General features: G+C 37.9%; 1 protein-coding gene across 5 annotated transcripts in view; it reads right to left on the bottom strand.

Moving 5' to 3' along the window:
- NR2C1 (nuclear receptor subfamily 2 group C member 1) overlaps nucleotides 1-22,979 on the bottom strand; it is a 56,491-nt gene that overhangs the window by 24,400 nt on the left and 9,112 nt on the right. For 2 of the 5 annotated variants that reach the window (XR_013923401.1, XM_080360488.1), the window contains exons 2-4: nucleotides 15,877-15,952; nucleotides 11,259-11,366; nucleotides 2,791-2,872 (exon numbers count right to left, since the gene is read on the bottom strand). Coding sequence is in view for 4 of the 5 variants with exons in the window: in XM_080360488.1 (XP_080216614.1) it covers nucleotides 2,791-2,872; nucleotides 11,259-11,366; nucleotides 15,877-15,930 (244 nt within the window). In the remaining variant the exon portion in view is untranslated. Of the gene's footprint in view, nucleotides 1-2,790; nucleotides 2,873-6,137; nucleotides 6,369-11,258; nucleotides 11,367-11,771; nucleotides 11,834-15,876; nucleotides 15,953-22,979 lie in introns of those variants that run through there. The other 3 variants (XM_080360491.1, XM_080360490.1, XM_080360489.1) reach the window with 3 other exon arrangements.

The raw sequence follows: 22,979 nt of genomic DNA, 5'->3' as shown, positions 1-22,979 counted from the left end.
TTTATCACAACCATGTCATGACGCTATTAAAATGTGAAATTTCTATAGCATCATATATATTAAAAGAATGTCACTAAGTGAAATGTTTTAACAGCAGCTGGACTGTGAACACTTCACTTCCATCCTGCAAAGAGCCTGAGCTGCTTCATTGCCCACTCTCTGATGCAGGTTCTTGGGCTCCGGCTTGGAAGGGGCTGCATGACACTGCTTGTCACACAGGAGGTTCCCCAGAACCTGTGGCTGCTTAGGGACACATGGAAATCTCCCCAAATTCACTGATAGTGCTCGACTTCCCTGGGTCAGGATGGGAGAAACAGCTCCTGGGATCTCCGGCCTCTCAAGGAACATTCCAGGCCTCCATGAGGGAGCCAGAGGAGTCTTGCCATTCGGTGCAGGCCAACCAGGTCTTTGCCTTATGTTTGGCAGAAATTTCCTTTGAGATAGGTGAAATGTGACGTGTATTTAGAGCTCCAGGAACTATATATTTTTCTGCCAAACTTTGCTGCGGTAGAAAATTTTAAATTGGTTTTGTTTTCTAAGCGGTTTGCTCCACATCCTACTACTTCTCATGATGACTTCCTTACATTTAACTACTTCTTTCCTCTGGCCTCCGATTTTTATACACTTTATTCCTATCACTTCCCTAAAGCATTTAACTGCAGGTGTCATATTTTGATATAACTGGAGGTTCATCACACAAACCTGACTGACAAACTGTAAGAATTTTCTGCTGGAGCAACCAGCAAGTGATAGGACAAGAGGAAATGGCCTCAAGTTGCACCAGGGAGGTTTAGACTGGATATTAGGAAAAATTTCTGCATGGAAAGGGTTGTCAGGCATTGGAACAGGCTGCCCAGGGAAGTGGTGGAGTCACCATCCCTGGAGGTGTTTAAAAGGTGTTTAGATGAGGTTCTTAGGGACATGGTTTAGTGCCAGAGTTAGGTTATGATTGGACTCGATGATCCTGAGCGTGTCTTTCAACCAAAATGATTCTATGATCTCCCTACAAAGTCTAATTTTAGCTAAGTAAAGAGCAAAGTTAAACATATCTCTCCTATACCCCATTATCTTCTCTAACAAAGAAAGTGCAAAGACAAAGGAGCTTTTGGCTAAACCATGTTGAGGAACAGTCTTTCTAGTTCTCTCTCTCTAAAACAACAAAAAGACAAGACACTCTCTCAGTAATTCCACCGTTGACCGATCTTGAAAACCTGCTGGCAGATGTACATACAAAGGTAATGCGGGAGACAGAGTTCTCCAGCACAATGTTCCCACTATAAATCCTTCCAGTCTCTTAATATCATTAAACAAAATTTAGTGCATGAAACATTTTTCTTCCTGTAACAATCTACTTTGGTGGCAATATAAGAATATACCATTCTGAAGCTTATTTTTTACTGGGATTATAATGCACTTTTACAGTTTTAAAAATGGTTCTTCAAATAACTAACTGTCCTGCATAAATCTCACGCCAGCATTGTTTTCGTATCATTGCAAAGTCTTCCTTACCTACCAGTTTCATATTTAAAATAATGAACAGGTTTCTCTTACATTTTAAGAGAAGTTCACTACATAATATTATTTTAAGGAAGAAAAAGCTCTCAATGGTGTCGCTTAAGTAATTTCATCAGCCAAATTTCTATAATAGCAAATAAAATGTATCAGACTGAGAAAAAAAGTCAAAAATTATCTGATAGAAAACACTGAAATTGTATTGCATTCTATTCTATTGGGATTGCATGGCAAGGTTTTGGTAGTGGGGGGATCTACAGCAGTGGCTTCTGTTAGAAGCTTCTTCTTTGTCTGACAGACCCAACGCCAGCCGGCTCCAAGATGGACACACCGCTGGCCAAGGCCAAGCCCATCAGCAACAGTGGTAGTGCCTCTGGGAGAACACAGAACCTGGAAAAAACTGTGCAGCTCCAGCAGCAGTCAGGAGAGAAAGGAGAATACAGAAGAGAAGAATTCTGCAGACACCAAAGTCAGTGCAGAAGGTGCTCCAGGTGTCGGAGCAGAGATTCCCCTGCAGCCCATGGTGCAGACCACGGTGAGGCTGGCTGTCCCGCTGCAGCCCATGGAGGTCCACGGTAGAGTAGAACCACCTGCAGCCCTTGGAGGACCCCACGCCAGAGTAGGTGGGTGCCTGAAGGAGGCTGTGACCCCATGGGCAGCCTGCACTGGAGCAGGCTGCTAGCAGGACTTGTGGTCCCTTGGAGAGAAGAGCCCACACTGGAGCAGGTTTGCTGGCAGGGCTTGTGACCCCCCACACTGGAGCATAGTCCATGGAAAGGACCCATGCAGGAGCTGTTTGTGAAGAACTGCAGCCCATGGGAGGGACTCACCTTGGAGAAATTTGTGGAGAACTGTCTCCAGTGGGAGGGACCCCACCCTGGAGCAGGGGAGAAGTGTGAGGAGTCCTCCCACTGAGGGGGAAGGAATGGCAGAGACAATGAGGAGGAGAGTGACACAGTGGCTTTGGTGGGCACCTGGAGTTCAGCGATGGCCAACCCACCACTTGTATTATTCTATTCTTTCTATTCTGTTCCGTTCTATTCTATTCTATGATGTAAACCAACAATAAATAAGTACCACCCATGGACACTAGAGTAACCTTTCATGTAATTCTCCACTGAGAGACTAGTGTACCCTTTCTGTTTGTGGATGCATATATAGAGATGTATATGCATGCAAACTGATATGTAGCTTCAGAAGAATTTTAAACTGCTTTGATAAAGTTGCACCACCTTAGGGAAAAAAAAAAAAGAAAGAAAGAAAGAAAGAAGTAAATACCTGATGCCTTGTCGCCACATACAACACACAGATCAAACACTTTATTTAGGTTCTGCTCATTGGGAGAGTTGTCTGTTAAAATCTGGAAAAAAGGTGTGACACAATTTCATTTTTCTTTTTCTTACCATCAAGAAAGATAAAAACAAATCTCCTGCTTGTGTTTTTTCTCTAAGACAGGGGACCAAATCTATAAACTACGAGGTTTTCTTGACTGCATTTAACAGCCTTCACAAAGCTACCTGCCATGCCACTGTGCTCCTTTCCAGGATGGAACAAAAGTTTACTGTTAATACTTCTGAAAAGATTTCACAATTTAATTTATTTAAATACTGCCTCTGCAGAATGGACTGACATTTTGAAAAACATTCAGCATCTGCATACTCTTATCTTACCTTTTGTTAAATTTTGTATTTATATCCTAATGACTTGTCCATAGTACAAAGGAAACAGAGGCATTAAACAGAACAAACATCCCTTGTAAAGGCTACTGTATCTACAGTCAGATTTACTAATCCATTTTTTAACAATACACACAAATGGTGGACAACAGAAAATGTACTCTGGACACTGCTATTAACTGCTATCTAGTTTAGCTTTCAGTCACAATTTGACATCAGTACAATATTCTCATCTTGTTTCATTCATTTCTCTGTGGTACCTGTAAAGCAACATTAAGCACAGAGTATTAGAATTCCTGAACTACAGGGCAGGTACTAGAGCTTTCCACTTGTTCTAGAAAACCTCTCTCCCACTGCAACATAAATAAAGCACAGCAAAAATTCAGTTTAGAAAAGGAACACACATATCACAGGTAACAACCATCATCTTAACAATTAAGTAAAGTAGAAAAGAAAATATTATTCTTCCCATTAAAAAGTGATGACAGATATAGAAGTTTTAAGTGTTTATAACTTCTACTGTGTCTTAATCGGAAGTCAGACTCTCCCATTCTTGCTTTGGATATTTAAAACAGGACCTCTGATAAAAAGAAATATTACTTACTGAAAGAGAAAATAGCCTATCTTCTATAGAGAAAAATTAAGAAATAACTTTTTTTGGAAGTATAGATGATATATAGGGGAATATTTAACAAGCATAATGATTTCTAGTTACCCTTTGTTAACAATACTGTTTCAGAGATTCATCGATTAAGTTTTCCTTTAATATAACATCTATCTAAGAAAAAAAATATTGATGCTTTAAAAGAGTAATAGAATTTAATTCCTTCCTAATTTCCACTATTAGCATTGTATATTTTCATGATATTATATAAAATAAACAAATTCTAAGTCCTTCCATAAATGAAACCTGCACTGAAATGGGAAGTTCCACATAAGGAAGGTCTACAGAATTTGGCCCATGAAGAGATAAAAATCCCAGACTCCGTGAACTGACCTGGAACACGAAGAATAGAAATTGATTATTAAGATGAGGAAGAGGCACTGAAGCTAAAAGAGATGATGGGAGAAAGGGCCTTGCCAAAGGAGTCGATGTAAAGATAAGATGAAATAAAGAAGCTTTTTGTAGAGCAAATGAATGGGCATTTCAAGTGAAGGCTACAGAAGTACAACACAACAGGTGAAACTACAGATGGAAAAACCATTTAAGGGAGAAACCAGGAAAGATCCCAAAGAGTTGAACAATAAATGAATGGTACTTTGTATTTCACAAACTTCAAGTGAAAAAAAAATATCACTCCCTATACATATTAGCTAATAACAGAACAATCTAACTGAAGTAACAGAATATATTGTTGCCCTCAAATGAACCTGTTTCTGTATGGATTACTTCAAATCATATCCCACTGGTTTACACTTTTGTTGGGGTTTACCAAAAATACGAAGGGTATGGTATCACTAAACATACTTAAATGCCTTTCAATGGGATTGGCTTTTGCTACTTCTCCCCTATTCACAGCAATCAAAATCTTTGGAGCAAAGATCTTGGATGTCCATTTGCAAAGACTGGTGATTAAAAAAAAAAAGTAATATATAATAAAGAGAGATGATTCAAGTTTGCACAACATATGGGTAGCGAATTGGGCTCCCAGAAGAGCACAAGCTAAAAAGATCAGGGGTCTTCAGTTGAAAAGAGATTACTTGAGAGAGGATATAATACTGATTTGTAAAAACAATAGCATCCTTTATAGTTGTTTATTATAGCACAAGAGACACTTAATCAGATAATTCTCTCAGCAGATCAAATCAACTAAAGTATTCTTTGCACAACATACAATTGTATTGTCGGATATTACATACAGAACAAAGCATATATAGTCTATATAAATAATTAAATGGTTGTTAAACTTTAATGGCAGCTATCAAATACTGCAATCTCCACATCAGGAGGTTGCTCTAAACCACTAACTAATAGAAGTGAAAAGATTCTCTGAAGGATCATTATTTACTTGTCCAGTTTTTAACATTTTTCCTTAAGTAACTGTTTCTGGCCATCATTTAATGTAAGACTAAACCACCCTAGCATCGCCTGGCCTACCGCACTGATATATTTTAACAGCAGCATAAACGTACATGGGTAAACAATATGCACTAACTACACTTTAGCTGGAGTGCAGTCATCTCCTACTTCATGCTGAAGAAGCTCCCAAGTCTTCTGTTCAGTTCTTCCCATCAGTGCCATCCCATCCCTGCCAGGTGAGGACAGGTGAGGATACGGGGCAGAGAGCTTGGAAGTTGGAGGGTGAGGACTAAGGAAGCGGCTCATACACTGTCCATGGGAGTAAGGTGCACTGGGGATCAGTTTGGGGATTTACAATCTTGAGTCGTTACAATCTCACATCAGCAAACCCCAAATCTTTAATGTTACTAGTTTCCCACCCCTACTGAGTAATGTGCTTCCTTGCTAAATAGTCTCTCTGAGAAACTAGCTCGGAGTACAATCCACACAGCTGAGCAGTAGTTACAACAGCGTATGACATGAAAACAAGCAGAAGGGAATGTTAAGTGATAAAGACAATGGAAAAGAGTATGTTTTTCAAGAATACATGAAAACAGATGGAGAGTCAATGAAGCAGAAACAAAGAAGGACTTGCTACGGCAGGAGCTGGAAGTGACAATAAAAATAACAGTATTCTTTCTAATGTCATGAGCCAGGATATAAATTTTAAAAGCAACACTTTTCCAAAGAAAATGTTTCCTTCATAATTTCTAAGTATTCATGCAGAGTCCTAGCGCAAGAAAAAGTATACCATAAAAAAAAAACAAACAACAAAACAAAAAAATCAAAACAAACTCAAAAAAGGAGAACCCAGACATACATATTTGGAAATAAAACATCTCTTCTTATCCCATTTGAACCAAAAGTATGAAAAAAAGTGGATTATCTACCTGGATGTGTTGTGCAGATATATCAGGGGATGCAAAAAACAGTTGGTTGACACCTGCAGCATCTGGAGTTGCTAGGATAACTTTTCCTGGAGTGGAATCTTGTCTGGCAAGGATCACCTTGCTTGGGGTAGAGCCATCATGATTTGTTAAGATGAACTGCTTGCCTGCTGAGCTCTGATCAAGTGCTGTAACAATCTGAATCTTCTGGCCCGTCTGCTGATCTGTGACAATCTAATAATACATTTATCTCAAATTGTTATGGTAATTTAAGTTCACCTTTGGGGCACAATCTGGGCACTAGAAGAAAACGGGCATTTTGCCTTTGACATTTGTGAAGCAGGATCGTCTTCCCCTGTGTCACACAAGAGTGAAGTAAACTCAGGCAAACCCTTGGATTTTCACTGTATTTGAAACACATTTCAATCGATGGGTGTTTGAAGTCAAACTCTGAGTTGATACTCAAGTTTTACAATTGGCCCGTGCTTTTACAACACTAATGAAACCCTTGACAACTCTAGAACCCAGAATTCGAGGTAGGTCTGTAGCTCTGCCCTAGGAACCGTCAGGCTATGAGAAATCTTAACTCTTGAATTCACTGCATACCATGGGAAGTGTTTAGTACCTCCCAGGTTTGGTGGCTTAACAAAAAACTTCCAGAAAACACAAATGTAAACTTCAGGTGAAAAAGGTAAGCATCAAACAGCAAGGAAACCAATAATCATGTTCTATCTGTATATATATTTTAGGCTTCGTTTAGGGGAGGCTTTTTTTTAACATATATATTCCCAAAGAAAATAAGTAAACCAGAATCTCTCTCCCTGACATTTTTTTGAAGGAAAATATCATTTTCATGTTTCATTTCATAATCAAAAACAGACCTGTAGCTCTTTTTTTTGTTTGTTTTATCCCTATTTTCAAGGACAAATACAGCAGAACTTGATCAAATGATCTTCCACTAAACTCCCGTCTTTTGCCAACTTTGTCTGAAGATTAAAATCCTCAGAGAAAATGATCAAGATTCCATATATCTTCCATTATAAATCTCACTTTTAGTACTTCCTGCCTTTCTCCATCGAAATGCCTGTATGGAAATCCATCTGGGTTACTCTGGAGACTAAGCAGAATCAGCCTACAAAGACTGTTCCCTACAATTTTTGAATTACAAATCAATAAAATAGCTCCTATTAAATTTGCGTTTCAGCTACAACTAAACATTTACGTCTGTCTATCCATCCCTAACATTTATATGATCCTTATTACTGATGAAATAATTTGTTTCATGGTCTAACACTTATCATAACTAGCTTCATGAAGTTATGGCAGCAATATTCATTTTATTATCTACGTGAAGAACAGGTGCACAAAGAAACTGAATGCAGCATAATTTTGCACAAGTCTTTATCAACTTGGCTATTGCAACTTCCCAAATACTTTATTGCTTTCTCTAAATGTTCAATATACTTAAATTTGTTTCAAAAACCTATGCATAGCTTATTTTTTGAAAAGATAAGCAGCAAGAGAAATACAGTATCTTATTTCAGCAGTTATAAGTCAATATTGCCACTTTCAAACATTCAGAAATTATGAATTTCAAAATATACAAAAGGAATGTGTTTTCTTCAGGTGGCCTTTTGCCATTAACATTCTAATGGATCAAATTTCAATTTATTTTTTTTTCTCTGAAAAACACAATTAAAAGCTCATTTAAGACAGAAGTCCAGGTAAGATGACAGAATTCCAGACACTAAATATATAAGAAAAGAATGTGAATTATCGTGAGATTTGGGGTGAAGGGTGAGAAGACAATGTAAAACCCCCATAATATTATCAACATGATTAATACACGATTTTCCATTCAGTTTTCTGAGATATCCACATGTCTGGGACCAGAAATGTCTTCAGCAGCCTCTTACTTCTCCTTTGAGTTCCTTTATGTTGGTTCTACTCTCTTTTGAAGGCAAACTTCCTTGCCTTTTTAATTCGCTTTTTGCTTAACTTTCTCTTTCCATTCCTATTTTCTTTATTTCTCCTGTGTTGCTTCTGGCTATTTTCAAAGCAGCTGATGTTCCCTTCCCCTTCTCTCCAAACACATTATTGGGATTAGGAGAAATCCAATGCATGTTATCCTCAACAGGGTGCATACACGTGCAAAAGCCAAACACAGAATATTGTGCTGTTTCTGGAATCTCTAGACGCGCTCTTTGAAGGACACTCTTATCTAAAATCTGCCTATCAAAAATTAAAAGTGCAACTATATGTACATCACAAAAGTCATATACTTGATTTAGTTAGGTTTATACAAAGTATTGTACAAAACTAACTTAAAAACTAGCATGTCCCAAAAAGTGAAGGTAAAAATTTAAACTGAAGTTGAAATTAGTGTTTGGAGATATATATATATGCTAAATTATCTTTCTTCCTATTGTAGTCCAGATCCATAATTTTTAAAAAGTATGTATTTGTATATAAATATGACAGGACAGCAGACAAAAGAACGATTGCTACTTCACCATTGCTTCTTCTGTGATTCACACAATTCATTTCACCTTCTATTTAACAGTGTCCCAATTTTTCAAATGGCTTCCTGCAATTCTAGGGGGACACCCATGGAGTTTTCACTGCATTATATGGTAGATTCAGTGGGACATTAATATCCATACCAAGCTATTCAATCTGCACAAATGATTTCTGCAGCTGTCAAGCATTTGCCATCTGACAGAGGCATAAGAGAAAGCATTTTAAACAATTAAGCCCCAGTCTGTCTGCAGCTGACCTCTTACGGCCATACACCTGCAGAAACTCCACCTCAGTCACTATGGGAATGTGAAAAGTGGAGCAGTCCACCAAACTAGAATAACTTGCGACACCTAAATACTGAGATAAGGGGAAAAAAAGTAATCATAGGGAAAAATAAAACCACTTATCCACTCAAGGGAATCCTTCAGGGCTCAGTGACTACACACTACATTTCTTAATGATCTGAAATTCAGTATCACTAAAGGGATAATACTATAAAACAGGAATATATTTTAGGATTGTCTGCTTAAAAAATATACTTCCCCCATGTATTTTATTTAAGCACTCTGCTGATAATGGAGGGCAGTATTTTCCTTTATTGCTTTTAAGTCTTGTCTGTTAACAAGTTTTGACTTTCATTTGAACATCATTTCAAGAAATTAAACACCTCAATAATTCCATGTTCCTATTTTAGGAAAAAAAAAGTGTCTAAACACAGAGGTTTAATCCACTTGTTCATAATACAGCTGGTTTTGAAGACAAATGTCTGTTTAAAAACAAAGGTGACAATCAACTTTTATCCCAGAGAAATATTAGCATTCCCTAAAAAGGGTGATCAATGAAACGTGTTGTAAAGAACATTTTACTGAGAATTTTGTATTGCAAGATTTCAGATAATTATTTCTGTGCAAGGGAAAAATAGTGATTGAAAATATAAACTCAAAATGAATCAATTTAACTTTTATTTTGAACATTTCACTGAGATGCATTTGTTCCTACAAAGTACTTTACTCTTCGCATGAATTTTGCTTTGAGGAAAGCTTTCATTACTAAGTCTTATCTCATATCTAATTTATTATTATTTGCACTGGTGACATGTTTGTGGGAAGGATGCCATTTGACTGAGTGTTGCTCCACACATATCAAGAGACAATCACCAACCCAAAGCGCCTACCACAAATCAATGAGTGTGGTGAAAAAAAGACAAGGGACAAAGTAGCCAGGTTAGAAACAAGTGATTTTCTAGCTACCATGAGACAATGAAAAACTACGTACAGGTCCCCGTCCCTAGAGGTACAATTTTTCTGTGTTCATCGTATTTGTGATAATTGCAGTGCCTTAACCACAAATAGCTGTCGCCCCACAAAAAAGGTGACATACAAGGGTTCCAAGTCTGCCCCTGGCTTTGAACCAACAGGACTGTCCCGCAGTTCAACCATAAAGGCTTGTGGGTTTATCTGTCATCATCCCACATTCAGACACTGACACTGAAATTACATTAAACGGCTTCACAGTACAGGGACATTATGGCATCCAGGTGTGGACAAGGAAAGCAGAGGATAAAGAGATGGTGGTTAACTGATTAACATAATTGGTTAATAAAAGCTACAGCTGTACACAAAGTATAGAAAAGGTCTGGAGGTAGCTGAAAGAATGAAGATCTACTGGACAGATAACACTGGTACCATGATTAGCGCACAGTTGATAAAACAAAACAATAGATCATGTATGGGGGCAGCTGGGAAGAGTCTTGGAAGGTTGAAAGCCTGAACATGATGCACCAAAACAGGAAAAAACAGTGGAAAATACTGAAGAGTGAAGCCGGCAAAAGAAAAAGCAGCCAAGATTATACTAGCAGCTGGCTCACTTAAATGAGAGTGGTTTTGTATGCAATAGCATATGTCTAAGAGTATTTTAAAAATTTATTCTGCAGTTGATGTTTTCTTCCGTAGAATGATACTGAAAAATAAAACATCTACAAGGACTTGCACTGTCTTTTAAGGGATAAAATATAAAACTTCATTCCCCAAATCCTCCTGATCCTATATACACGTATCTATGTTGATTTAACTACCCACATTTCAAAAAACTTCCTCTCCTCACTTGAACTGGAGATTATTACCTGGCAAGGCTATGAATTAGCATACTGCAACATATAACATTGGTTGGGACAAACAAAAGCCAGTATCCTTCTCAGACATTAAGTTGCCTTGCACTTTCTCATGACTTGCATCAACAATTCAATGCAGTATTTCTGTCCTTCCTTGCTTCAAAATGTAGAAAAGTTTTAACAACTTGGTTGCAATACCAAATCTAAAAATTATTCGGCTTTTAAAGAGCAATATTATTACATTATTGGACAAAGCATTTTTTCCATTCAGTGGTTACATTTTTTTTGTAAACCTTAAAATTTTTGGAAAAAAAGAAATAACAGTGGGTGAAGCATTTGAATGATGTTTTATTCCTGTTTATATAGAAATGGTCTCTGCCACCCAGGGTTACATTCAAGCAAATAATATGACACAAATAAAAAAGAATCATATGTAAAAACTAGCAGAAATAATAGTTCATCTGTGCTTTTAAAATATATCAGATGAAGCTTACCTGTATGCGCTGTGGTAAAGAGAGGCCTGAATCTGCCGGGACAATCTGTATTCGTTGTGCTGTCCCATCCATTAGTGTTTGTGTAGCAGCTCCCTGGGAATGGGTAATCTAGAAAAATAGAAAGAAACATAATGGATTGACAATGGAGATATCACCTTAAGGACGGATATACCACCTTACTGGATGAAACCCTTTGGTTTCACCAACTTCTGATTTCTCTGCACAAGGCAATGCAAAGTCTGACACTCATACTTGTATAAGGAATGCAAATATCTAATGAAATACCTTAATTTTGCTAGTTAGAACATTCTGTTTGTTTCACTGCTTTAAACCCATTTTGAAATACCTTCCAATCCAAAATTTAGAAACATATCAATTAAAGCAATTCATTGTGACAAGTCCATGTAAGTCAATCAGACTGAATATTTATTACTGTTGATGTCCATGAGACACACACTAAACACGATACCTTTTCATCATAGCTGTGCTACACTTACACTAAAGTATTTTTACCTTAATGGCTTAAGTGAAAAATGAATTTTTGGTGTGGAAACACAGCAATTGGCCTTTTCTGTCCTGTTGCTGTTCTTCTGTTAAAGCAGCAATATCAGAAAAACAGAATTCTGTATTGGGGAACTATCAAGAAAGAGAACATTAATGAAATACACAATGTTGGCAAGCAGTGTATCTTAAAACAATTTCAAATCTCTATGACTGTGACCATCTGTGGAAGTGCTTTAATGATTATCAGTATTTTAAAAATTCTTCACATGCTATAGCCAAAGGTATATGGGGGGGACGGGACAGGACGGTATTATTCATGACATCATTTGTCAATAAAAAATAAGCACAGCTGCTGTTTACAGTGGCTTAATCAGAAAGACTGGACTTTTTGTAGTACAAAGGAAGTTTGTCTTCACAGAGACAGACACCTTCAAACTGAATTTTTTGTGTTAGAATTCCTAACTCCCCAAACTTTTTTCAGTTCAAAAAGCTCTGGAACATTCTGCAGTTCTGTTCCTTATTTACACCATTATAAAAATGTTCCTGTTCAACTGCTGTCCTCCCTCCCACACTTCCAAGAGTTAATATATAGAACTTACATCTGTTAATATAGAGAACTTATATATGTGCAGTAAAGGTACTGTTTTGTAACAGAATGAGAGCTTTTTTTCATTCCTCCTGGATCAGCTTCCCAATTTTCCAAACATACCACCACGTACGTGCTCGTACGAGCAGGAGAAATGAGGCAAGAACACACAGCTGGAGGTGTATGAGAAGGGGAAGAAGCGGTGGGTAAGGCTTCCCCTTACAGCAGAAATTCAAGCTCCCGTCAGCCTAAGCTGATTTTGAAAATTTACCCCAAAGGGCAATATTTTGGTACCAGTCTCAGCTCTTACAACCTACTCGCTCCTATTGCTTCAGCTTGGTAGGTAAAACTGGTCGGTTAGTCATCCGCGGAACTGGAACAGGACACTAACGCAGGCTAAAAAGCAGCCCAGCGGACAGACACACAGACAGACAGACACAGGCTATTCTTAGTGCAGCTCAAACCTTCCACCCAGATCACACCGCTCGGAAGCAAACGCATCAGAGCAAATGAGAGAGTGGGATTAAGCTGCTGGGGGCATCGCTTAAGCTGCCAGCACCATCAAAAGAAATGCTTTTTAAACTGCTGCCTGAGCCATTTTCAAACACCAGCTTCCTAAAAATACCCGATTTTTCATGACTATGAATACTTTCTGTATTCAAACAATTCATCTATTTCTGTGCTTAGTAAAGGACAAAGAAGTTTTGGTTATACAGCAACATTTACAGCTTGAAAGAGATACTTTCAAGAACTAAAATTCTGCATCAGCCTTGTACACATGGTGAGTTACAGGCAGAGTTTTATGTAAATTTATTTTTGCTTTACAAAACAAGCTACATATTCCATATTAAAATGTCGTGATCTACATGTTGTATAAGGTAAAACTGATCTTCAACCCCACAAAATGTCAGCTTGACAGTTTAACTTCTATACAGAATACAGTTTTTCTATTGTAGTTAAAAAAATACTGCTAAGAATAATCACAATATTTGGCTAAAAATATATATTTTGTATGCATATGACAGACTGTTTCAACAAATATGCAGCTTTCCTCTGTTACTGGTACCTGGCAGGACTGTGAGAACAAACCACAATGTACTTAGTGTACCCAGGCACAGATTAAAGAAAACAGATTGCTGCGGGCTCTTCACAACTTCCCTACATGAATCACGGAATGTGATCTTGATGCAGAAATATGAATTATCTCACACTCAGTGAAAGACGATTCGCAGTTGGCAGAATCTGAGAAAATATAAACGTTCTGCAATGCTTTTTTTAATAAGTTTTGCTTTTATGCAAAGAAGACCTAAATTAACAAAAGCACGTTTGTGAACATCATCATAAAATTATTTCTGATAATTCTGTGTTTTAAAATGCTTCATAAAAAAGAATTAACATTATAAAGAAATCAAAACCTACGTCACAGAACACTTCTGACCATTTTGCAAGGAGACATAGGAGCAATTTCCATTCTCCTCAGAATGGAAACACCTATCTTTCTCCTTTCATGTTCTACTCGTGTAAATTTTTCTTGTAAATTCAATTAGAACTATTTTAACATGAAAGGAGGATGACAAATGCTAGCAAAAATACTGCTAAAGTTCCATAGACCTTAAAATACGGTTTTCAGTGCTCACACTGAATAGGAACGCCATCAAGCAATTATAGCTGGTAGGTGACAGGTAGGTAGGAATGTAGGATACTACATGAAGGCCCCTGTAAGCACACTTTCTTTGCTAACTCCACCTTTCAGGCAGTGCACTCATGAGTGCTCCTTGGACAGGAATTTTGGCTTAACAGAGTTCTACCTGGCACTGCCGCGGGAGACTCTTTTCAGTCCTTTCAACCATGTGCCTGGTTGGGCTGTACTTTGTACCAGACAAGAGAACTGATGCCAAATGAGAGGGAGGACCTTCCTCCACTACCCTGTAATTGGGGTTTTCTCCAGTTTTGTCCACTATACAACGACATGGAGAGCTTAACATGAGCATGATGAGCATAGCGTGAGAGTAAGTGGCTAAATGAGGACTGGGGAAGGCTTAAACCGCACTGCTGCCAAATCAGATGTGACGATCTCCAGCTCAGTAAAACCTTGTTAAAGGACAAATCCTAATCTACACTGCTGACAGAATTATATCCATGAAAACTGTAAGGCAGCCGTTTCACCATTAACAGAAACAGTCAACAGCTCCCTGCAGTGTTGCACTTCCACTCCCTCTCTCTTCTCCCCTGCCTTCTTCTGGCCACCAGCCACCTCCAGTACTCATTAGAGCCTTCTCAGACCCTACTTGATGCACTAACCCAGCAGAAAACCTTCCAGTCGTGGAAATTATATAAGGTAGGAAAAAGAAAAGGGAACATTCCTTTCACATGGCACTGAGATACCAAGTGAGCGCAGTGTTTGATGGAATCACGTTATGAAATCGAGAAACAACTCTCAGAGAGGATAAACACCATCATCACACCATCCTCTTTTCCACGTGGAATGTATGCTTCAGCTAGCTTTGACTAGCCTGTACTTTAAAAAAAAAAGACAGGAAATACAGCCCTAGACCACCACAAGGAATTAAACAAAACTACAGCAGACACCTCACTCTCACCTAAAAGGAGGACAAATGAAAGAAAACACCATGTATCACATAAATCATTTATGTCCTTTGAGGTAGCCTTAGCAACAATCACATGCTACAATAAAAGCCGTAATAATTTATACAGAATCAAATTCACCCCCACACCCCCAACCTTTCTATTTGAACTCAAGACTGACAGGAAATAAAACGACTTGAAAAGTAAGTCTATGACTAGACAAGAAACCAACCGTGGATATTGCAAGCTAAAGAATACCATTTAAGATAAAGAAGAAACTGCCTCTATTTAATTTAAAGCAGTCCTGATTTTAAATAGGCTATGCTATGATGAAGCCTTCTAGGTAAGTATGTAAACTCTTATCCACACTCCCAAACTATCTGTGCACCTCTGGAAGTTCTCTGGCTGCAGCACACAGATTTTGCACTCAGGTTGCAGAAAACGAAACCCAGAAGTTAGCAAAAACAAGTGACTTATGTCAAACACCAACAAACATGTCACAGTGAAGACTATGGCAGATCTTTTTTAGTGAAAACAAACATGACAAGTAAAGCAATTGCTTAATTGGGAAGTAAATGCTATGTACTGACAATGCTCTTGATTGTAAATTTTCCAACTGAAACTGACGAAAGCTATTAAACAAACAGATGGCTCTCAGAAGACCACTACAGGCCCAAAAAGCAGATTGGAACAGCTAGTCCCTCACTGGAAACACTGCCAAACTTTCCTTAGCTTCATTTCTGTGGGGCAAACTTCGGCAAAAAAGACTTTGCAGCATAACTTTAAAATGGACATAATAAGTTCTTCTAGTCTTCCATGGGAGAGTCTCCAGAAGCGCTGGGTTTACTAACAATTATCTTCTCCTGAAATTTTGTTTTTTATGTATCAGTCTATACATTTTATTATTCAATGTCTCTTAAATAGGACTCAAAATTTATGTACCTCTCCCATTTGCTGTTCAATAATTTGATGGGCCAGTTCCTCTATGGTTGCCATGATCTTTAACCACCAGAAATTCCTGTCAAAGAAAGGAAAGAAGATGCTTAACATCTACAGCCTCTATTTGTAAACTTCTGTATCTTTTTACTCCAATAACTCACATAGAGACTTCCTATTTTTCCTCCTTTGCTTTCCCAAAGAGCAACAATATAATAAACTCCCCGTGAGAAAAGAAACGCATTACTGACCATAACATCAGCAGGGACATAATTAACATCTTAAAAACTGGAACAGAGACAATTTTGTTCATGGAAATGAAGGGGCAGAATCTAACATTTTCTGAACTCATACTGATTTTCAGCATTTACAGGAGCGCTTGAAGGTGAATTTTGCATTTAATAGGGGAACCACTTGGGAGGCAGAAAAAAGATGTTTAAGAAAAGGTGCTGTTTTGTTAGCAATACTGCAGTTACAGCATAAGAAATCCAAATCTTCATAAGAAGAATTCTGTAGGATTTAACAGACACTACTTCATGAATGCACTATAAAGTATTCAGATGTATGCCTTGTTTGTTTGGGTATTGATTTACAAATATTTACTAGGCAGTACTTAAAAGGAACATATACAGATAACAAAGCACCATAAACAATCGTCCTGACAAAAGCTGTATTATAAACACTGAAATACGTACTTTTTTACATGAATGAAGACAGTACTTTTACACTAAAGGATGTGTCTGTGTACTAAATTTGCCTTGTTTCCAATATACAATGTACTCGGGTTACACGAACTCCTCATTGCAGACAAAATTCTAAAGATGTTTAAAACCAACACATATATTCCTGTATTAAGAATAAATTGGGTCAGTATAAAGGATTTTTTACATGGTGTAAAAGATTTATTCAATAAGCTGGAATGGTGTTGTCTGAGCATACTAAAAGGCAGAATACTAATGAAAGTAGCTACATACGTACAAAAGCCATATATATGGCTAGTTGGTTTTCACTCCTTAACTTTGCTAGAACTCCTAGAAACTGTGTCCTACCTCATTGATTTCTAAGCTTTGCCCATCAACTACACAAATAAAAATGTTAACGCGTTTTGAAGCTCACTCTGCTCTTACAATTGGAAAGAGAGATCTCTCTTGACTACAGCAAGAACTGCAGGCCTTGGAAGTGAGCACAGCGCTACACTAAACCCTGACGGATGGGTGCAAGGGAACACCATAGAAATATTTGGGCACTATAGAACATTCTTAATCACCCACCAGCATGCTGCACTGTTAGTTAAATTAAGAGAAAAGGCATACACAAAATGATTTGAGGCTGAAGCTTATGTTGAAAAGCATTATTTTGTTAAAAGATCTAATAAATGTCAGCACCCTTGCAGGAGGACCCTGTTAGCCCAGGTCTGCACACAGCGAGCTACAGCACAACCACTATTTAAGGCGCACTTTCAAGTCAGCCAGTGTATTCTATCAGATGTTTTCCTTTTTTAAACAACGTATTGCAACAAAACAGGGCAGTTTACACATACAGTGCCAGAAATCAGTACTGCTTCATTAAAAAAAAGGAAAAAAAAAGACAAGAAAAAGATAAAAGCTGAATGTCTTAAAAGCAATTTAGAAAACTATTCAGACAGACATACTTCTGGGTAAGAGATGTACTTTTTGCAAAGAGTTATTTCAGAGGAAGTTCTTACTGCTTCATGACAACTTGATGTATCACAAATATTGTGCATATGAGATTTTGCAAAAATGAAGAATAAACAGTAAAATGCTAAACTTCTAGTCTGATCTGAACCCCACTTTGAGTGGGGTTTTCGACTAAATACCTCCTGATGTCACTTCCCACATGGAATATTTTACAACTCAAAAATGCACTACTTGCTTAGCTACCAAAACAAGAGCTTCTTGCCATTATAAAAAATCCGCAGAATTTCGAAAGCAGTTTGATTTCCAGAATCTTTTGACTGCCTCCATATAGGTCTACCATGCAGATATTTTCAAGGACACAATAAACGACTATCTAATTTTAAAGTTATACTTCACTGCATGTCTAGCGTAAAGACCTACGCACAAGAAAGTTTATTTTGAGCGGCTTAAACCAATTTTATGGAGAATATATGTTCAGCTGTGTCAGCATTTTGAGACAGCAGTAACAGCTTCCATTCTGCAGTCACTGTCTCTAGCATTTTCTACACTATTTTCCCAAAAGAAACTAGACTACACCAATACCCTTTTCCCACCAGAAAAGCCAGGTCTATGATCCTTCCCAGAGCAAAGTATGATTATGACCTTCTTAATTTTAGTAGTGTTTACCAACAGAGCCTGTGGCTACTTTATTTTATGCTTTTCTAAAACTTCTAGTGTTTCAGCCTGCAGAACTGGCATGTTCCAACAAGAATACCAAATACTAATTATTACTGCTGTAGCCGTGTTGCACCAACTCAGCAGCACATGGAAATGAACAATACAGTAGAGTGTAAAGCTTACTTTATTGTTCATCTAGTAAAAGCTTGCAGTCAAATACTGAACTTGCACAGGAGGCAAGATCTGGAAAATAACTTTTAAATAAATTGACTCAGACATGAAGAATAAAGAAAATTCTTACCTATCATATCTGTGGCACTGCAAAATTATAAAGATTCTCTTTAATGTTCTATGTCATACAATTACTTTAACTTAGCAACACAGTAATATTTTTGCCACAAACTCAGTAAATGACAGATGGAGAGATCTGATTTCTCCAAGCCTCCATGAGTACTTCGTCTACAGTCTTAAGGAAGAAGAAACAAAGATATTTTCTTTTTAATGTTGCAGACTCATTACTACCTTATTCAAGAGCATTCTGACACAAAAGGGCTAGCTCCAACCTGTCTCTTGGCCTGAGTTTCCAGCCTCTCTCCCTGGTGCCAGCGCTGGTACATGTGTGACTTCACAGCCAGCAGCAACGTTTTACTTTTGTCTGTGTTAGTTCTCAGCCCAGGGAATGACTTGCACTTGTTATATTGCCATGCAAACACCACTGCTGTACCGGTGGGGAGGAGAACTGTAGATCACACCTTTTTCAACAGCAGCAGCAATTTACATCATCTTAAGTCTCCCATACTTTCCCACAGCTCTACAAATTGCTGTGAGATGAACCTTGAAGCTTAGACACACTTATTTTTGGATCTTACAGATGAACCTGTTGAAGAAACAAGAAACAAATGATGAAACAAAGCAACATACAAACACAGGACAAAACAGGTGATGATGAAGTGGCCTAGGAGAGACTTCTGGTCCATAAGTTAAAGTACTGTATAATTAGGAGACTGACAGGGATCTTTCTTCTTGCCTTACACACTATTTCTAGGAAGGGTATGATTTTCTAATTATGATCACCTTAACAGCCAAAGCTACTTTAAAAAATAACGCAAGGAAAGCTGTGCAATTATAAAAGTTTCAAACCCATGAGCTAACCCTCATGTTCTCTAGCAGAAATACTCTTCAGCACAGACTTTCCAACCTCTGCATAGATTTTAGTCCTCCAGTAAACAGATACTGAATTTTTCAAGTCCCAGAGAGGTGAATGGTGTCTCGTCTCGAGATGTTGGGCTTTGTTTTATTTGCCGTACTGCTAAATCCCCACCACCAACAAAAGGAGAGCTTGTATTGGTTATGACAGAAATCTGTATCAGTGCTAACACCTGTCTGCAACAAGATTTCTCTCTTGTGACCAAGATGAATGGCTATGAGAGCAGGTATTTTTACATTGTTAATTCAGCGTTATCAAACAATGCTAATAAACTATTGAAAATCCTCAGCTCTCAATCCAGAATTGCCACAGGCATCCTTTCTTTTTGCTGTTAGGAGCAACGTAAATATACTCTGTTTTAAGAGTAGAGGAAGAGGCTCTCTAAAAGAGAGTCCCTGTCTTGCTGATGTATTATTTTTGCAGGAATCCTATATTAAAGGTGAGAAAAAAAAATTAAGAAGGAATTTGGAACAGATTAGTGTTACTCAACCACAAGCTCCAAGATGTACTCAATTGTGACAATACAGTCTAGATGCCCCCAAAATAAGCAAAATTAATAAAACCCAAAGGGCACTAGTAAGGAAATCCTTTGAGAAACTGTTTAGAATCAAACTGCTTTAAAGGTGATGATTTAACCTAATGAAGTGACAATGGACTTTGAAAGCCTGATGACTTTAATATTCCCTAAACAAGTGATGCTCTTATCCTTTCCCAATCAGAATAATTTCATTGGTCAAAAAGATTTTCTTTGAAATGTGATTCTTAGAACCAAGAACAAGAAACCTGTCTTGACAAGAGTTTTCAAACCCAGCTATTTCTGTACCTGAAGAATCTCACCTCTCCATTCAAAGTGCCTTCAAGGAGGTATTTCTCAACAACTATGATATTTAGAAAATGACTTGTAAATAGCACAGCTCTCAGGAAAAAAAAAAATCCCTCAAAAAATTGTATCAAACACTTAAGTGCCCATCATTGAGGGTCTCAACCACCACAGAAGGACAGCAATTTCTGGACTTAAGTGGGATAACTGAAGTGACAGCATTTGTTTGTATGCGTTTACAATTATAAAAAAAAAATCTTTCACTAACACAATAACTAGGTTATTTCTAGATACAATTCATATCTCTACCAACTGACAACTGCTATGTTATGAAAGACCTATGACAGCAGATTTTTAATTAGGGTTTACAACAGTAATTGATGCATTGGGAGAGCGTACTCAGTTTTTCTGGTTTTTTGTGTATGCATTAGAACTCTGCAATTTGAAATCTCGAAATCTCTTCTGATGTGACTTTAATCCTACTGGATTCTTTTGAGAAAACCTATCACTTGAACAAAAGGAAGAGGATGTTAGCTCTTCCTATTTTTGTGTTGAAGTTTTGTCATTCAAAGCCATGACTAAATAATATATAAAAAACATATAGTTAAGTTTTTTGGTGTGAAGCACCATCCTTCTGGTAAAGCCTTATTTATTTCATTGTGAATTCAGCTTTTAAGGGTATTGAGCTTGTGATTACGTATTTTTGAGGATATATTGCAGGTGTGAAGTTCTTGAGTTATAAATACTGATACACTCATTTACAAAGAAGCTGTAACACTTTAATTCCTTTGACTCACAGATTGCTAAGTTTAAAAGCTCAGGGTTAGGCTGGAAACTGTCCTGTTATAGACATAAAATGTACTGGTACATTCACACTATCGCAACATCACATTTTTAAACTTCTATAGTGAAACAAGCTTGTAAACAAAACTAAACTAAGGCTGTTTAAAATGGATAAACGCCTACATATCCTGCTGGTGATAATTATTTATTTTTTAAACACAGTGACTTCTTAAGAACAATGTACATCAGGCCTGATGTCTGAAGTTATACTGATTATGAGAACAGGATCTTACACTGGCTTCCCATCAGCAGATGAAATTCCTCTGTGTAAAAAACAACAACTGGCAAATTAATGGTCCTTGGCAGTCAGTCCCATTATGGCTCTTGCTAGCAAGCAAAGCACTGCTTCAAATTCTCAGAAGCAGGTGATCCGTCTGAAACACTGGTCAGACTGTCACAGCACTTATAAAGCAGAGGCAGCATAGCTTGGAATGCTCTACTAAATCCTCCCTCACATCACGTCCCTTGAAGTGTATGTGTGGATGAGCTACTTCTGAACTGGTTGTCAGATCACCAGAGATTAGCATGTTGTTCTGAAGTTTGTCTTTACCATTTCTGCTAAAACACCATGCAATAAAGAGTGCTGCTCTGCAACTGACTCAACAGCACCTCAGTCATGCATTCATTGTAGGTGGGGTGAAAGCCAGGAGTGTGTCAGGAGCTGCACTGAGGTCCTTCCCCACATATCAGAGATTTTAAAGAGTATAACCTTAATTTTGGCCCAAGGAGGTGGAATTTCCATGGGCTTTAAGAAACAAACTGTGAACGATTAGTGTCTCTGACACTTGCAAATGTCATGCTCAACTACACTCTAAAATAAAGGCTGATGAAAATCAGGTTCCTCCTTCATTTACCTGATATGGCCTAAGCAAGGCTGTGGCTCACATTGCTGCACAACTTCTTGTACTGCAAACACATCCTCTGTAACCAGTGTGACTTGTAATTACATACAACAAAAAGGTGATACATTTTACAGGATTATTCCCTTCTGTTTTATATATATATAATATTTTTTTTTGTAATGTGAAATTAAAGAGTATTATTGGCAAAAAAAATACAGATAATCACATTGTTTTATATTTTTGCAATTTCAAGTTGCATAAACATTCAGTACTAGGTTCTTCTGTGTTGTTGCCTTATTTAACTTAGTGATCCCTAAACACCAGGGCACCAGTTGACAAATACAGTGTTTGTAACAATGGTGCTATGTACTGAAATGCCTTAGATCACCTACAATATACCATGTGAGTTTGTTCTGAAGAACGTGTATACTGGTGAAAAAGCACACCAATGTCAATGTTTAACTGATGAACTTCCAGGCAGCATTTCATGCCACAGCTCGACTGCTGAAACAGGCATTCTCATCCCATTCCCCATTTTTGCTTTATTATTTCATCTCTTGTTGCGCTGGCATTCACGTAATGCCCTGAGGAGGCAGTTCAAGGAACTGAATTGGCAGAAACCTCTTATTTGTAGAGTCAGGGCATAGTTTCAAAGGCAGTTTAAACAGAATTACAGCTCACCCCCAGGGAGAAGGTCCTGTTCAACCTGATCAAGCTGTGGTGATACTGACCACACACAAGGACAACTCAACTCACTAAAAAGACAGAACACTAACTTGCTAGAAATGCATCAAACATCTTTTAGATAAGCACAGTGAACTAATTTCCTTTGAGGTCAGATTCATTCCACTGCAGACAAAAGGGAGAACACGTTATAGGTTAAGGGAGGGATCAACAAAAGGGAAGATTAAGGAGGAAGCAAACCTCTCTTTCCATTGTTGTTGGTGGGGAGCTGATAAATTCAGGTTAACTGCACTATGGAACTAGTACCCCTTGTTTTTGGCCAGTCCAGCTGCCTGAGGCAGTTCCTTGTGGAGTCAGACAAGCTCCACTTGCAGTTGTGCAGAACAGCAGGGCTGCCT

This window comes from Nesoenas mayeri (genome assembly GCF_963082525.1).
Source record: "Nesoenas mayeri genome assembly, chromosome: 1".
NCBI lineage: Eukaryota > Metazoa > Chordata > Aves > Columbiformes > Columbidae > Nesoenas > Nesoenas mayeri.
The sequence above is the reverse complement of the archived record's forward strand: the minus strand, read 5'-3'. Positions and strand labels throughout refer to the sequence as shown.